Genomic DNA, 18563 nt, shown 5'->3' on the forward strand with positions numbered 1-18563 from the left:
GTCCGAACTTTGAAGGGACTTATTGCATTGAGTTTGTGATCTAAGACTCGGATTTGAGCAAGGCAATGATATATGATGGATGGTTTCTGAGCCATGGAGGTGAGTGACCTCAAACTATTTCTAAAATTATTTATGAACCGTTTCTTGCATTATTTACTTTTGAACTGTTTCCAAATTTACTTTTGAACCGCTTTCCCGCATTATTTACTTTTGAACTATTTTCAAGGTTAATTTGGGGACTGTTTTCTTACATATCATGCGTGCTTGCATATCAGTGTCTTGTTATTATTGATTTTGCTTTCAATGATTGTTAAAACGAGTTTTCTAGGCGAGTGTGTACTTTATCGCACTCGACCTAAATAAACATGAAATTTTCAATGATTAATGATTAAATGCTACTTGCGCATGAATGTAAGCCTTTTGGGCTGAATTGGCCATTGCCCCTTGTTACTGGTCGTCTCGAGCTAGAAGCGGACTCGGTCGGGCGACTAGGAACTTGGGTGAACGTTTCGGTATACTCGAGTATTACCTTGTAGGTTGGTGGAGCCTGGCCAAAAGCCAGGGACGGGGTGAATGAATGCACGAATGAAACCAAATGCAATGAAATGACAGGAGAACGAATGTATCCTTTTCACGAATGTTACTATCGCTTTCCATTGTACATGTTTCTTGAATTATTGATACTCCATATTGAAATGACATTATTGAAATGAACGATTGTGAAACTGATTTGATAACTGATTTTACTGGTTACTCGCTGAGCTTCTAGCTCACCCCAAAATGTTTTATTCCCCTCCACAGGGCTCAAGGCGAAGGAGTGGCTTGTAGTGTTTATCATGGATTATATCATGTATGGATTGAACTTGGATTTCCTTTTGTGTAATAGTCTAGCTTTGGACTTCCTCCTGTATAATAGTTGGTATCAAGGATCAGAGTGGCGCAGTGGAAGCGTGGACGATTCGCTTTTGATATGTAAAGTTTGGGAACCTTTGATGTATATTTGATATATATATCTTGAAATTCAATTGAGGAATGTAGTGAACGACTGAATCCCGGCGAGAGCTGGGCAGGCGGTCCGCCGAACCCTCTGGTTCGCCTTAGGGGGAGGTGGGGCTGTCACAGTTGGTATCAGAGCTTAGGCTTCAGATCTCTGTAGTGTATCCTAGGCTTGAAGTTTAGGATGCCGGACTGTGGGTTTGGTTTGCAATATTAGTGATTCATGCGGGATATCTCGACTTGATTTGGTACAAGAGGGAATGTCGAGGATGACATTCTTTTAAGGAGGGGAGATTGTGACGCCCCGAAAAGTATAAGTGTGTGAACCCGGAAATTTTCTAATTTTCTAGGGTTTATTTTTTTTAATCGCCCGCCTTTTCTACATTTTCTTTATTAGAAAAATTCCCCAGATAAAGTTTATGAGCAAACATTTCATAAGAACTCACATGCAAGCACGCATGATATGCAGTCGAGTAAATAATGCAAGAAACATTTCATAAGAAGCTTTAACAATAGTTTGGGGTCACTCACCTCCATGGCTCAGGAACCATCCATCATATATCATTGCCTTGCTCAAATCCAAGTCTTAGATCACAAACTCAATGCAAACAAATCCCTTCAAAGTTCGGACAGCACTTCCCCTGAATTTGTTAACTTTTCCAGCCATCATGGCTTCATTATTTCCTCATTCCAACCCAAAGGTACACACACAACAACAATTTCATCCAATAGCCATTCAGCAAGCTCCAAGTAGTACTAGTACAAGTCAAACTAGGGAAAAGTTCGGAAATGAAAGTTAAGCTCAAAATCGGAAAAACAGTTTTGACGTCATTTTGCGGTAATGGCACCAAAGGCACTACGATTGTCATATGAAGGTGCAAGAGACACCGTTTCGAAGCTAAGAGATAGGGCTAAAATATTACAGAAGGTCACTCAACCCATTTTCGAGTGTAACCAGGTCAAAAATGCAAGAAACTACACCAGAACTGGAAAATAGATTCACAGAACGCATTCTACCGGAAACATCATAAAGCAGGCTATCCAAGTCCAAATCCAGAAATTCCAAAACCATCTGAAAGATAAGAAAAAGGGATACATTTCATCAGAAGACCTCAACAACCAATTCGGAAGCAATTCCAGCCAAAATAACCAATTACAGTCGCAAATCCCAATTTCGGGTAAACCAGAACAGAAATAGTAATTTCGACTTTTCTCACTCTACGCTACTCTGATTGACCTGAAATTTTGTAGGCACCTTTAAAATGTCATTCCCTAAAACTTTCATGTTTTAAGAAAAGGCCAATTAGGCCTCTATCTAGGACCTAAAATTTCGGACAGAATGAAGAACCAAGAACCCTAATTTTCCAGATTTCTTCCAAAACAGAATTTACTTGCAATCTTCCACTTTTTCCACCTTCTAGCTTCATCACATAACATTTCCAATCATCATGCATGACCACACAATCATGCTTATATTAAAAAAGAAAAATCCCCAAAAATAATAAAACTTCATCATTTCAACCACAAATCAAGAAATAATCCATAAACTTGCATCTCATACTACCACTAAGCATGATTTAAGCATCAATTAAAGAAGGAGGGTGGTTCTTCACAACTCACCTTAGAAACAAGAGAGAGAGAGCTAGTGGTCACCTTAACTTTCCAAATAACTTCACCAATCACCTCAAAATCACTAAGTGGAGGGGTTTTATGGAGTAATTTGCAATTTAATCGGTTGGAACTCAAGATTTGGACAAGAAATTGAAGTGCAAGATGATGGATTTTCTCTCTCTTTTTCTCTCAAAATTTCGTCCAAGACAAGCTAAAATGGAGAGAAATTGGGTCCAAATTGGTTTTAGTAAAGTTAGAAAAGTCTTGGTCAAAAGTCAAGGTCCAATGGTTTTGTGACAAATGGTCCTTTAGGATTTTAATCTTATCTTTTTGTCTCTCCAATACAAATATCTTAACACATTGTAAAATAATATCACTTAATATAAAATTCCAACAAGTTGTCAAAAATATAATGCATTTACCGCACTTGCGGGTCCCACGTCCAAAATACGCTTTTAATTTCTCAAAAACTAACCGATACTAGAAAAATCATTTTAAAACTATCTTTGCTCATAACTTTATCTGGGGAATTTTTCTAATCAAGAAAATGTAGAAAAGGCGGGCGTTTAAAAAAATAAACCCTAGAAAATTAGAAAATTTCCGGGTTCTCAAACTCATTTTTTTTTCGGGGCGTCACAAACTCCCCTCCTTAAAAGAATGTCGTCCTCGACATTCCCTCTTGTACCAATCAAGTCAAGACATCCCGCAAAAATCACTAATATTTCAGACCAAACCCACAGTCCGGCATCCTAAACTTCAAGCCTAGGATACACTACAGAGATCTGAAGCCTAAGCTCTGATACCAACTGTGACAGCCCCACCTCCCCCTAAGGCGTACCCCAGGGTTCGGCGGGCCGCCTGCCCAGCTCTCGCCGGGACTCAGTCGCTCACTACAGTCCTCAAATTAAATTGCAAGATATAAATCTCAAATATACATCCAATTCTCCAATAATTACATGTCACGAGCGAAGCGGAAACGATTCCCAACTATACATCAAATGATTTCCAAATCCAAATTATACAAAACATAGGCCATCCAGTCACGTGCACAAGTACTACAAGTCCTTTCTTCGCCTTGAGCCCTGTGGAGGGGAATAAAATATTTTTGGGGTGAGCTAGAAGCTCAGCGAGTAACCAGTAAAATCATTAAACAAATATATTTCACAATGTTGCATTTCGATCATTTCGATGATGTCATGATTCAGAGATCAAATGTTCGTTTAGTGCTCTCGTGAGCCAGTGAAATCATAGTACTTGAACACCCAACGCTCAAACAGATCATTTAACATTAACATTAACATTAAGAGGGAGCCCCTTTTTGAGCTCCAGATGAACATGAACATAAACAAACGGAGGAGACGTTGGTGTTCAGCACAAGACTCCCCAAGTACTCATTTCAAGCCAAAACATGTCATGAACTCACATGCAAGCACGCATGATATGCAGTCGAGTAAATAATGCAAGAAACATTTCATAAGAAGCTTTAACAATAGTTTGGGGTCACTCACCTCCATGGCTCAGGAACCATCCATCATATATCATTCCCTTGCTCAAATCCAAGTCTTAGATCACAAACTCAATGCAAACAAATCCCTTCAAAGTTCGGACAGCACTTCCCCTGAATTTGTTAACTTTTCCAGCCATCATGGCTTCATTATTTCCTCATTCCAACCCAAAGGTACACACACAACAAAAATTTCATCCAATAGCCATTCAGCAAGCTCCAAGTAGTACTAGTACAAGTCAAACTAGGGAAAAGTTCGGAAATGAAAGTTAAGCTCAAAACCAGAAAAACAGTTTTGACGTCATTTTACGGTAATGGTACCAAAGGCACTATGATTGTCGGATGAAGATGGAAGACACACCGTTTCGAAGCTAAGAGATAGGGCTACAATATTGCAGAAGGTCACTCAACCCATTTTCGAGTGTAACCAGGTCAAAAATGCAAGAAACTACACCAGAACTGGAAAATAGATTCACAGAACGCATTCTACCGGAAACATCATAAAGCAGGCTATCCAAGTCCAAATCCAGAAATTCCAAAACCATCTGAAAGATAAGAAACAGGGATACATTTCATCAGAAGACCTCAACAACCAATTCGGAAGCAATTCCAGCCAAAATAACCAATTACAGTCGCAAATCCCAATTTCGGGTAAACCAGAACAGAAATAGTAATTTCGACTTTTCTCACTCTACGCTACTCTGATTGACCTGAAATTTTGTAGGCACCTTTAAAATGTCATTCCCTAAAACTTTCATGTTTTAAGAAAAGGCCAATTCGGCCTCTATCTAGGACCTAAAATTTCGGACAGAATGAAGAACCAAGAACCCTAATTTTCCAGATTTCTTCCAAAACAGAATTTACTTGCAATCTTCCACTTTTTCCACCTTCTAGCTTCATCACATAACATTTCCAATCATCATGCATGACCACACAATCATGCTTATATTAAAAAAGAAAAATCCCCAAAAATAATAAAACTTCATCATTTCAACCACAAATCAAGAAATAATCCATAAACTTGCATCTCATACTACCACTAAGCATGATTTAAGCATCAATTAAAGAAGGAGGGTGGTTCTTCACAACTCACCTTAGAAACAAGAGAGAGAGAGCTAGTGGTCACCTTAACTTTCCAAATAACTTCACCAATCACCTCAAAATCACTAAGTGGAGGGGTTTTATGGAGTAATTTGCAATTTAATCGGTTGGAACTCAAGATTTGGACAAGAAATTGAAGTGCAAGATGATGGATTTTCTCTCTCTTTTTCTCTCAAAATTTCGTCCAAGACAAGCTAAAATGGAGAGAAATTGGGTCCAAATTGGTTTTAGTAAAGTTAGAAAAGTCTTGGTCAAAAGTCAAGGTCCAATGGTTTTGTGACAAATGGTCCTTTAGGGTTTTAATCTTATCTTTTTGTCTCTCCAATACAAATATCTTAACACATTGTAAAATAATATCACTTAATACAAAATTCCAACAAGTTGTCAAAAATATAATGCATTTACCGCACTTGCGGGTCCCACGTCCAAAATACGCTTTTAATTTCTCAAAAACTAACCGATACTAGAAAAATCATTTTAAAACTATCTTTGCTCATAACTTTATCTGGGGAATTTTTCTAATCAAGAAAATGTAGAAAAGGCGGGCGTTTAAAAAATAAACCCTAGAAAATTAGAAAATTTCCGGGTTCTCAAACTCATTTTTTTTTCGGGGCGTCACAGGCCACCTGTATCCTTTAAATTGTGGTGTTCATTTATTTCTCTTACTTGATGTGTACATGTGCCCTAAAAGTGTTTTCTCATGATTTCCTTTTGGCCGTGTAACTAGAGAGAAAAGAAGAGAGAAAAGCTTCTTCAATTTTCCTTCCTTTCTTGCTTAATCTTGTAAATCAACCATTAAAATTCCAAATTTCTTCGCATAAGTAAGTTGATAAGCTAGTTTGAGGGCTTTGGTGGAGCCATTTGTGAAGAAGAACCACTAACTGCCTTGCTTCTTGGAGTTGACAAGGTGAGTTGCCAAAATATCTCCTCTTTGATGATGATAATGATCAATTATGGGATTCTAGTGGTGAAGCATGTCATCTTGTGGATTATTTCATGAATTATGGTTGAGTTGTCCCATTTTCTTATTTATTGAGGATTTTTCTGTTTTATATAGTATATTATAGTTAGCCATGGAATGATAGCTTTATATTGAGTAATATTGGGCCTCTATATGTCAATGGTGGGTTGTTGCAGAAATTTCAGCTTTTAGCGGAAAATTTCAGTTTTAGGGTTTTATATATTTGGGGCTTTTCTATGGTTTGCTTGTAAGTTTGTAATTGGTTGAAATTTAAGGGTATTGTGACCCTAAGGAGGTGGATTGAATAGCCCATAAATTGTATTTGAACTTGTGATAATTTGGGTGATGAATGATTGGTTGGAAATGGGAAATGTTAAGGAAATGCTGCCCAAATGATAAGAAATTTGAGTAATCTTGAGTTGAGAGTGGTGTGAGTAGAAATGGGAAGATTTTCGGGTTATTCGTGCTCCACACCATTGTCACCCCATTTCACTTTTGGTATATTATATTAGTGGCTCATTTGTAATGATTTGACTCGTGTTCGGTTCTCAATTGTGATTTTCTTGCTTGTTATAGGTCTTGCCGGTGATCCGGGGCCTACGTCTGAAGCGAACTTGTGAATTTGCTTATTTACTTCGGTGATTGTACCATTATATGGTTTAATGCTTAAATGATTGTTTATAATTGCTATGTGAACTTGAATGGCTTGAATGAGACGAGAGTGTACTTTATCGCTCTCGATCTCTTATCGGTACTACTGTTACTATTTAACTGTGCAATCATATCTGTGTATGATTTGATATTGTTTGGGCTATGTCCGACAACTTAACTGTGATATTTGAGCTCATACACCATTGGTCGTTATTCGAGTCGAGTCGGCAAGGGCTTGGGCGAATCGATAACGGACCTTGGGTTCACTGTTGGTCGAGTGGAGTGTTAACTCCTCGATATTTTGGTATACTCGAGTATTACCCTCTTTGTTATTGTGAGGTGTTCGGGCCCGGTAAGGGGGTGACCGGTGGAAGGAATGTGGTGTAAAGTGGAAATCTACGGTTTGTTCTTCTCTTCAAAGGTTGATGTAGTGTCAACGGGTTTGAGATCAAGTACGGCAAGTGGAAAGTGGCTCTTGAGAGCCAATTGTATCCTTTTATATTGTCTTGTTTCCTTATGAGCTTTGGATAACTATGTGAGAGTATGTGTTTACTTGTGTGTCTTGTTGGTACCCCACGAGCGTAAGCTTACCCTCGTTATTTTATTTTCCTTACAGGAATCATTTTGAGATCGTGTTTGAGAAAACGAGTTCAACTAGTTAGGCATTTTGTTCTTTTGTATAGCTCCTCGATTATTGGGGAAACCCTAACTGTAACCGATCAAACATTCTCTTTTGATTTGTACTTGTAACACTATACCTTTGAGAAAGTGTTCTGTTATGTTATATGATGTATATACTACATGGTATGTTTCTACAACATTGGTTTATAGGCTCCTTGTGTTTTGGTCAGAATTTCAAACAAATATGGAGTTGCGCAAAATAGGAAAAAAACCTTGACCTGGGTGCTGTTCATCAAATCCGGCCAAGAATCTGGCCAAGTTCTGGCCGGATACCTGGCCGGATATGGAGGGGAGAAAGAAAAAAAATTTGGGTTTGGCCTCTGGCCTGAATCCGGCCAGTTTTCGGCTGGATTACCGGCCAGATTGACAGGGGTTTTGATCCCTTTTGGTTTTGGCCACTGCTTCCTATCTGGCCAAGAATTCGACCGAAAATCCGGCCGGATAGTGAAGTGGCCGGCATTGTTCATCTGCGGCAAATTTTGTTTCTTCGTTTTCTTGGAATTTCTCTTGCAAGTTAGATAGGTTTTGTATGTTTCGTCTCCATAGTCCTGGCGAGAGCTGGGCAGGCGGTCCGTCGAACCCTTTGGTTCACCTTAAGGGGAGGTGGGGCTGTCACAGTTGGTATCAGAGCCTAGGTTTGAGTTAATCTGGGCAAACTAGGACCTGATTTTTAGATCCGTAGGGATTTGTGTTCGCATATGAATCAGTGCTATCATATCATCTAAGTGATCATTTATGGATCTCTTATAGGTTATGGACGGAGCTAGTGGGAGCGGACGAATGCTCTTCGAGAGCAATTGCACGTAGTGGAGGCTCCGGGTGTTGGGGCACCTGGAGAAGGAGTCACGCCCAGTACTAGTCATGGGAGTGAATTCGTGGGCTCAGTTGGGAACTAGATTAGAGTTCCTTGGGCCGTGTTTTGACCCCGTGTGTGGGGTACCTAGGATGATAGTTGCTGTTAACTGTTTGGCCTTTTGACCAAGGGTGTATAGTGAACTTTTGAAAGATCCCTTTTGTTCCATAGGATTTTCCCTTGTATATATTTGACTGAATTGCTGTATGACTGTTTGCTACTGTTATGTGTTCTATGTATATATGCTCTATGTGTTTAAATTCCTTATGTGGTATTTGTTTTGGTTAAGTGTTCATGTTTATATTAAGTGAAGGGTTGCGTGCCCTTTAACGTTATACGTATATTTTAACCTTAGATTGATTTCGATCGATGCAGGGCACTCGTAGTGGTCGAGGCCGTGGACGTGGTGGTAGGCAATCCACGACTGATAGGGATACTAGGGAAACCATGTTAGAACCAAACCCTGAACCCCAAATTGATCCCAACGCTCAGGTAGCCGCTGCTATCCAGCGGATGACTGATCTTCTAGCACATGTCGTACAACAATAGGGGCACAACCCTAACCCACCCGTCGGGAATCCCGGAAACCCTGAAAATCATGTAGAGAGTGAGGATCGAACTCTCGAAAGGTTTCAAAAATTTTCCCCACCGAAGTTTCTTGGAGGGCCCGATCCAGACGTGGCCGAATAGTGGTTGGAGAAGATGATAGACATTTTTGCTGCTCTACACTATTCAGAAGAGAGGCAAGTTACTTTTACGGTCTTTCAACTAGAAGGGGCCGCCCGTTCTTGGTGGAATATCAAACGAACCAAATGGGAGAGAGAGCAGACACCAAGAACGTGGATGAACTTCGTAAGGGAGTTTAACGCCAAGTACTTCCCGCCTTTGATCCAGGAAAAGAAGGAAGACGAGTTCATCCGACTTCGCCAAGGCACCCAATCAGTGGCCGAGTACGAGAACCAGTTTACCCGCTTGTCTAAATTTTCCCCTGAACTTATTCTGACGGAACATAGGACGGTGAGACGTTTTATTCAGGGGCTTAACGTGGAAATCCAAAAGGACTTGGATGTAGCCCAAATCACTACTTTTAGTGATGCAGTTGAGAAGGCTTTGCGAGCTGAGAACGCAAGGCTCCAAGTGAGGAACTTCCAGGTTCGCAAACGTGGGCTCTCGGGAGGTAGTTCTACTCAAGGGGATAAGAGTACCCCTCCCAAATTTGGAAGGGGAGCCCGAGGGGGATGACTTCCGGGTACAGCCAGGGGTACTCAGCCAAGAGGTGGCCAAACTGGACGAGGTCAACAGAGGAGTGCTTCACATGAGAGCTCAGCCACTGTTTCTCGTGGCCCGTGTGGTTTCTGTGGGAAGCTAAACCATGCGGAGAACAATTGTTGGAGGAAAGAGAGGAAGCGCTTACGCTGTGGGAGCGCGGAGCACCAGATCGCCAATTGTCCGGTCCAATCTCGAGAGATGATAGGGACTACGCAATCATCGAAGGCTACCTCGGAACAGTCGAAAGTGGAAGGAGTGAAACCGAAGGTGCCTGCTCGGGTGTATTCTGTCGAGCAATGCCCTGTCCCTGATTCGGCGGAGGTGGTGGAAGGTACGATTCCTGTCTTTCACCGTCTAGATAGGATTTTGATAGACCCCGGTGCCACCCATTCCTTTGTTAATCCTGATTTCATGTGTGGAATTGATATCACCCCTGTTAGTTTGCCATATGATCTAGAAGTAAGTACTCCTACGGTGTGAGAACCCGTAATCTTCTAATTTTCTAGGCTTTATTTTATTTAATTGCACGCCTTTTCTGTATTTTCTTTATTAGGAAAATTTTCTAGATAATTTTTATGCATAAATATAGTTTTTAAATTAGTTTTCTAGTATTAGTTAGTTTTTGAGAAATTAAGAGTGAATACCGGATGTGGGACCCGCTAGTGCAGTAAGTGCGGTAAATTCGGCCAATTAGGTTAAGTTTTGTATAGCGGGAGTAATTTACTAGGTGCTAAGAGATAATTAGAGGTTTCCTAGATGGATTAGTATAGGAGAGACAAAAGGATAATTATCAACCAAAAAGGTGACAAGTGTCACCTTGTGATTTAATCTTGGACTTTGACCACTATTCATGCACTTTACTAATATCCCAAAATTGATAAAAAATCTTCATTTGCTTCACTCTTGTGGCCGACTCTCTCAAGAAGGAAAAGAAAGGAAACCTTCAACTCTCTTGCTCTCAATCTTGCTCAATCTTCTAATTCAACCGATCAAACTTGAAATTACTCCATAAAACCCCTTAGCTAAGTAGTATTGAGGTAGTTAGTGGAGTGGTTTGGAAGGGAGAAGTGCTAAGTTGTCTCTTTCCTTGAGTTGGTAAGGTGAGTAGCTAAGGAATGCTTTCTTTAGTCGTGTTAATGTTGAATTAGTGATTTGTGTTAGTTAAAGAGGTGATTTTGTGGGTTATTTCATGACTTTTAGTAGCGATTGATGAATTGTTATTTTTATTCATAATTTTTCTGTTTTTAAATGTTTAATGTTGGTTGGCCATGGATGATGGCTTGGTATGGTTTAGACTGAACTTATGGAGTGCTAATTGTAGCTATTTGCGAAAAATTTCGGTTTTGTGCGGAAATTTCAGCTTTAGGGTTCCACTTTTCCCTGTTCTGTTCGGTTTTCTTTGAGCATGTTAGAGGCTGAATCAGGATTAGGTTAAAATATGAAAGTTTTAGAAAATGATGTTAACTAGCTGCCTACAAAATGTCAGCTCAATCAGAGTAGGGTATCTTATGAAATGACAAAATTACCCCTGCTGCCCTGTTTCTGTCAAAAATGATAATCAGCCTGTGTAAGTGGTTAGTTTGACCAGGAATATTACTGAATTGGGTGTCGATGTCTGCTTAAGAATTATAGCCTTGTATCTTAGCTTTCAAATGGATTTTGAATTACATGAATCGGAGTTGTGTGTGCTGAGATATGATTGAATGAATCAGGACTACTAGTTGAATTTCACAGTGAGCTTCGAACTGGTAAATCTGGGTTGTTTTGCTAAATTTGACCTAGTTAGGGTGAGATGGACTAAGTAGTTTGCATCAAAGTTATATCCCTCTATCTTAGCTTCGAAACGGTATAACTTGCACTTCAATCCAATAAGCGTAGTTTCGGTTATGTCTGATACGCTAAGTAGCGGTGAATCTGCCTTTTTGGTTTCTTAGCTTAAAGCTCATTTGCGGTCATTTTCCTAGCTAAATCTTGTACTTGAATGACTTTGAGCCTATTGAATGGCTGTTGTGATGAATTTATATTGTGTATGACTTTGGGATTGATTGAGAAAAATAATGAAGCCATAAATGGCTGGAAAATAGGTACATACAAAGGGCGTGCTGCCCAAATTAAACTCGAGGATTAGGTAACGATTTGAGAGTGAATACCATATGAACCATCTAGGATATTTGCGTCCTCTTTTATCGAGGTATATAAGTTTGAATCTGGCCAAAACTTGTGCACTTGGAAAAATGAAATTTACGACTAATAGAAATACGTTTTCTTCATTTCTTCGACTCAAATGGATATTTCAAAGTTTTACGAGCGAGCATAAGTTTTCCAAATATTTTACTCATGTCCTTTGGTTTAAATGTACTCTTTTCACTTCCAAAATCATATTTATACTTTGTACTAGTAGTATTTGAATTGACTTCGATTCACCTAACTTTTGCTGGAGGAACTGTAATATTTTCTCTTGATTAACCTTAGGGTTCATCGGTGATTGAGAGTGTTACCCGGAAAGATATTCTGGATGTTATTTCGCCTTAATTGGTGAGTGTACCACTCCCCTGAATTGTTGTTTAATTGGTTCATCTATACTTGAAATGTGTGACATGGATAACTATGAACTCTGTTATTCTGAAAGAGACGAGGGTGTACTTTATCACACTCGTTCTCTTGCCTGAACTGAATGAGCTGGAATCTATTACTTGTACTTGTTATGTACTTGAACTTGTTACTTGCGCTTGTTATGAGATCGTTTGGAAGTGTGTCCAACGATCTTCCTGTTAAACTTGAGCTCAACCTCATGGGGAGTTATTTAAATCGAGCCAGCAAAGGCTTGGTCGAGGTAATTGACAATCCATGGGTACTTGTTCCTGGGGAATCTTTGGGCATTGAGACTCTTGATTCCGGTATACTCGAGTATTACCATTAATGTTCCTGTTCGGCATTCGGGCCCGGTAAGGGGTATGTTTGATGAACGGGATTTTGGCATAAGAGGGGTCTACGGACATGAGTGTGTTATTAAACGTTGACGGAGAGTCAACGAGGCTGGATCAAGTATTGCAACGGGGATTTGGCTCCTGAGGGCCACCTGTATCCTTTAAATTGTGGTGTTCATTTATTTCTCTTACTTGATATGTACATGTGCCCTAAAAGTGTTTTCTCATGATTTCCACTGTTATACTTTTGGTACCTCATTGAGCTTCTAGCTTACCCCATTCCGTTGTCCTTATTTTCCTTACAGGGAACCACTTTTTGGAACTGTGATTTTGAAGCATGAGTTGAGCTAGTTTAGATATTTTGTATAGCTGCTCAATGGTTGGAAACTCTAATTGTACTTGGATTCTAATGTTCCCTTTTGATTTGTAAAATTACGAATGTGGTTTATAAAAACGTGTACTCATGTTCATGTGTTATATTTGGTTTGTTTAAGTCCATTTCAATGATTATATGAAGTTACTTGTATTCGATTGGGTCCCGGTCGGATTGGGACGTGGCCGGTACTGTTCATGTACGGCTCCTATTTTCCGTTTTCATTTCATGATTTTTGCTTCGTTTGAGCGCGCTGATACCTTCCGGAATGTTTTAGACTGTACATAATCACGCTAGTTGTCCTGGTGAGAGTTGGGCAGGCAGTCCGCTAACCCCTTTGGTACGCCTTAGGGGAAGGTGGGGCTGTCACAGGTGGTATCAGAGCCGCTTCGCGTGGTCTCTGCGCGGAGTGAGTTTGGGGCCAAGTGGTGTTGTGGTCTCGATCATGTGAATGAGTGTTAGGGACTAAGTGCTCTTTTGAGCATAAGTTATGAATCACGGTGTATTATAGGTTTTAAAACATTATTTTGGTACTTGGAGACTATAGATACATATGTCGGGTAGGAATTTCAATTGTAGATGCTTTACTCTTGGGACTGGCCAACTCGAGTGGTGAATTCTCTTATTTTGGACTCTTGTACCCGAATACGAAATGGGATAGAAGCCTAGGTTAGAAATGACTTGGCGAATTAGACATCTGATTCTACGAAACTTTATATGATGTGTGGATGATTAATCCGGCCTAAGAGATAAATTGCGATTTCTTGTAGATTACGGATGGAACCCTAGGGGGGAGCTTTTTGTTAGTTGCTTTTGTACTCCTGGTCTAGTTCGTAATATGTACTATTGAATGACCCCCTTACTTTCATAGAATTTCCTTTGCTTGTATCTGACTAACTGTTACTGTGTGATTTGTTTGATATAGTCGTGTTATATGTATATTTGTTTTGTTCTGAATTGATTCGGACATATTAGATATATATCTGACTGATTGACCTTGTTAGTTGTATATTGTATTCGCGCCTCGAGCCTAGATTAGTTAATCCAATGGAAGGAACTCGTAGTGGACGAGGCCGTGGCCGTGGACGTGGGCAACCCTTGAATGAAGAGGGAAATCGGGAACCAATACCTGAACCCAACCCTGAACTTGGAATGGACCCTAACATTCAGGTAGTTGCCGCTATCCAACGTATGACCAACCTTTTGGCTCACGTAGTGGAACAGCAAGGCCAAAATCCTATTACTCAGCCGGGAAATCCTGGTAATCATACCGAGGGTGTCGGCTCGGGCGTATGCCCTAGAGCAACATCAAGCCCCTGACTCGTTTGAAGACGTGGAAGGTAAGATTCTGGTATTCCACCGTTTGACCACTAGAATGGTGTATAAGAATTTCACCTTGAGAAGGAAGAAGAAACTATACGAAAGAATTCAATGAGCTTGGCTAGTGAAGGGATACTGATTGGTTAGCTAGGTACGGTGCTCAATTTGATTGTGAGAAGGAAGTAATAAAAGTTTTGTATCCCAGAGAAGGCGATGATAAAAAAATTTCGAGGACGAAATTCTTTTAAGGAGGAGAGTGTGTGAGAACCCGTAATTTTCTAATTTTCTAGGCTTTATTTTATTTAATTGCACGCCTTTTCTGCATTTTCTTTATTAGGAAAATTTTCTAGATAATTTTTATACATAAATATAGTTTTTAAATTAGTTTTCTAGTATCAGTTAGTTTTTGAGAAATTAAGAGTGAATATCGGATGTGGGACCCGCTAGTGCAGTAAGTGCGGTAAATTCGGCCAATTAGATTAAGTTTTGTATACCGGGAGTAATTTATTAGGTGCTAAGAGATAATTAGAAGTTTCTTAGATGGATTAGTATAGGAGAGACAAAAGGATAATTATCAACCAAAAAGGTGACAAGTGTCACATTGTGATTTAATCTTGGACTTTGACCACTATTCATGCACTTTACTAATATCCCAAAATTGATCAAAAATCTTCATTTGCTTCACTCTTGTGGCCGACTCTCTCAAGAAGGAAAAGAAAGGAAACCTTCAACTCTCTTGCTCTCAATCTTGCTCAATCTTCCAATTCAACCGATCAAACTTGAAATTACTCCATAAAACCCCTTAGCTAAGTAATATTGAGGTAGTTAGTGGAGTGGTTTGGAAGGGAGAAGTGCTAAGTTGTCTCTTTCCTTGAGTTGGTAAGGTGAGTAGCTAAGGAATGCTTTCTTTAGTCGTGTTAATGTTGAATTAGTGATTTGTGTTAGTTAAAGAGGTGATTTTGTGGGTTATTTCATGACTTTTAGTAGCGATTGATGAATTTGTATTTTTATTCATAATTTTTCTGTTTTTAAATGTTTAATGTTGGTTGGCCATGGATGACGGCTTGGTATGGTTTAGAATGAACTTATGGAGTGTTAATTGTAGCTATTTGCGGAAAATTTCGGTTTTGTACGGAAATTTCAGCTTTAGGGTTCCACTTTTCCCTGTTCTGTCCGGTTTTCTTTGAGCATGTTAGAGGCCGAATCAGGCTTAGGTTAAAACATGAAAGTTGTAGAAAATGATGTTAACTAGATTCCTACAAAATTTCAGCTCAATCGGACTAGGGTATCTTGAGGAATGACAAAATTTCCCCTGCTGCCCTGTTTCTGTCAAAAATGATAATCAGCCTCTGTAAATGGTTAGTTTGACCAGGAATATTACTGAATTGGGTGTCAATGTCTTCTTAAGAATTATAGCCTTGTATCTTAGCTTTCAAATGGCTTTGGAATTACATGAATCGGAGTTGTGTGTACTGAGATATGATTGAATGAATCAGGACTGCTAGTTGAATTTCACAGTGACCTTCGAACTGAAAAATCTGGGTTGTTTTGGTAAATTTGACATAGTTAGGGTGAGAACTGGACTAAGTAGTCTTCATCAAAGTTATAGCCCTCTGTCTTAGCTTCGAAACGGTGTAACTTGTACTTCAATCCAATAAGCGTAGTTTCTGTTATGTCCGATACGCTAAGTAGCGGTGAATCTGCCTTTTTGGTTTCTTAGCTTAAAGCTCATTTGCGGTCATTTTCCTAGCTAAATCTTGTACTTGAATGACTTTGAGCCTATTAAACTGCTGTTGTGATGAATTTATATTGTGTATGACTTTGGGATTGATTGAGGAAAATAATGAAGCCATAAATGGCTGGAAAATAGGTAAATACAAAGGGCGTGCTGCCCAAATTTACACTCGAGAATTAGGTAACGATTTGAGAGCGAATACCATATGAACCATCTAGGATATTTGTGTCCTCTTTTATCGAGGTATATAAGTTTGAATCTGGCCAAAACTTGTACACTTGGAAAAAATGAAATTTACGACTAATAGAAATACGTTTTCTTCATTTCTTCGACTCAAATGGATATTTCAAAGTTTTACGAGCGAGCATAAGTTTTCCAAATATTTTACTCATGTCCTTTGGTTTAAATGTACTCTTTTCACTTCCAAAATCATATTTATACTTTGTACTAGTAGTATTTGAATTGACTTCGATTCACCTAACTTTTGCTGGAGGAACTGTAATATTTTCTCTTGATTAACCTTAGGGTTCATCGGTGATTGAGAGTGTTGCCCGGAAAGATATTCTGGATATTATTTCGCCTTAATAGGTGAGTGTGCCACTCCCTTGAATTGTTGTTTAATTGGTTCATCTATGCTCAAAATGTGTGACATGGATAACTATGAACTCTGTTATTCTGAAAGAAACGAGGGTGTACTTTATCACACTCGTTCTCTTGCCTGAACTGAATGAACTGGAATCTATTACTTGTACTTGTTATGTACTTGAACTTGTTACTTGCGTTTGTTATGAGATCGTTTGGAAGTGTGTCCAACGATCTTCCTGTTAAACTTGAGCTCAACCTCATGGGGAGTTATTTAAATCGAGCCAGCAAGGGTTTGGTTGATGTAATTGACAATCCATGGGTACTTGTTCATGGGGAATCTTTGGGCATTGGGACTCTTGATTCCGATATACTCGAGTATTACCATTAATGTTCCTGTTCGGCGTTCGGGCCCGGTAAGGGGTATGTTTGGTGAACGAGATTTTGGCGTAAGAGGGGTCTACGGACATGAGTGTGTTATTAAACGTTGACGGAGAGTCAACGAGGCTGGATCAAGTATTGCAACGGGGATTTGGCTCCTGAGGGCCACCTGTATCCTTTAAATTGTGGTGTTCATTTATTTCTCTTAATTGATGTGTACATGTGCCCTAAAAGTGTTTTCTCATGATTTCCACTGTTATACTTTTGGTACCTCATTGAGCTTCTAGCTTACCCCATTCCGTTGTCCTTGTTTTCCTTACAGGGAACCACTTTTTGGAACTGTGATTTTGAAGCATGAGTTGAGCTAGTTTAGATATTTTGTATAGCTGCTCAATGGTTGGAAACTCTAATTGTACTTGGATTCTAATGTTCCCTTTTGATTTGTAAAATTACGAATGTGGTTTATAAAAACGTGTACTCATGTTCATGTGTTATATTTGGTTTGTATAAGTCTATTTCAAGGATTATATGAAGTTACTTGTATTCGATTGGGTCCCGGTTGGATTGGGACGTGGCCGGTACTGTTCATGTACAGCTCCGATTTTCCTTTTTCGTTTCGTGATTTTTGCCTCGTTTGAGCGCGCTGATACCTTCCGGAACGTTTTAGACTGTACATAACCGCGCTAGTAGTCCTGGCGAGAGTTGGGCAGGCAGTCCGCTAACCCCTTTGGTACGCCTTAGGGGAAGGTAGGGCTGTCGCATACGGGGGACCAGTGTTTGGTTACTAGCAAAATGTATGTAAATTATGAAATCAGGGTAGGAGAGAGGAAGTTATTGGAAAATTTGATAAGTTTGGCCATTAAGGGGTACGATGTGATATTGGGCATGGATTGGTTAGCTAGGTATGATGCCCAGCTGGACTGTAAGAGGAAGGTAGTGGAATTTCGTATCCCTGGGGAGGCGACCTTAAGGCTAGATGTGAGGGGCAGTCTAGCCTCATCTGCAATGCTTTCGGCTATTCGGGCTAGAAAACTATTGAGTAGAGGGGCACAAGGGTTCCTAGCCTTTCTCATTAACACTCCCACCGATAAGTTGAAAGTAGAAGATGTTCTAGTAGTGGGTGAATATCCGGATGTGTTTCCCGATGAATTAGTGAATCTATCACCGGAAAGAGAGATAGAATTTGAGATTAACCTGTTATCGGGGACTTCACCTATCTCTAAGACCCCATACCATATGGCACCTGCTGAATTCAAGGAGTTGAAGTTGTAGTTGCAAGACCTTCTGGAGCGGGGTTTTATCCGTGAGAGTGGATCTCTTTGGGGGGCACCCGTTCTCTTTGTTAAAAAGAAGGACGAGACCTTGAGATTGTGTATCGATTACCGAGGATTGAACAACATGACTATTAAGAATAAGTATCCACTACCCCACATTGATGAGCTGTTTGACCAGTTGCACGGTGCAATGGTCTTTTCAAAACTAGACCTTCGACAGGGGTACTACCAATTATTGATCCGAAAGGAAGATGTGCCTAAAACTGCCTTCAATTCTCGATATGGACATTTCAAATTTTCCATTATGCCCTTTGGACTGACCAACGCCCCTGCCGCTTTCATGG

At 39.8% G+C, this 18563-nt stretch overlaps 1 protein-coding gene across 1 annotated transcript; it reads left to right on the forward strand.

Annotated features, from left to right (window-relative positions):
- The first annotated feature begins 9060 nt into the window (after positions 1-9060).
- Positions 9061-18217, forward strand: LOC113696755 (uncharacterized). Its single transcript, XM_027216141.1, has 3 exons — positions 9061-9535; positions 9614-9958; positions 17844-18217. The coding sequence occupies exons 1-3, from the start codon at positions 9061-9063 to the stop codon at positions 18215-18217; spliced, it is 1194 nt and encodes a 397-aa protein (XP_027071942.1).
- The last annotated feature ends 346 nt before the right edge of the window (positions 18218-18563 follow it).

Source organism: Coffea arabica, chromosome 6e, assembly GCF_036785885.1.
Source record: "Coffea arabica cultivar ET-39 chromosome 6e, Coffea Arabica ET-39 HiFi, whole genome shotgun sequence".
In the NCBI taxonomy this organism is placed as follows: Eukaryota; Viridiplantae; Streptophyta; class Magnoliopsida; order Gentianales; family Rubiaceae; genus Coffea; species Coffea arabica.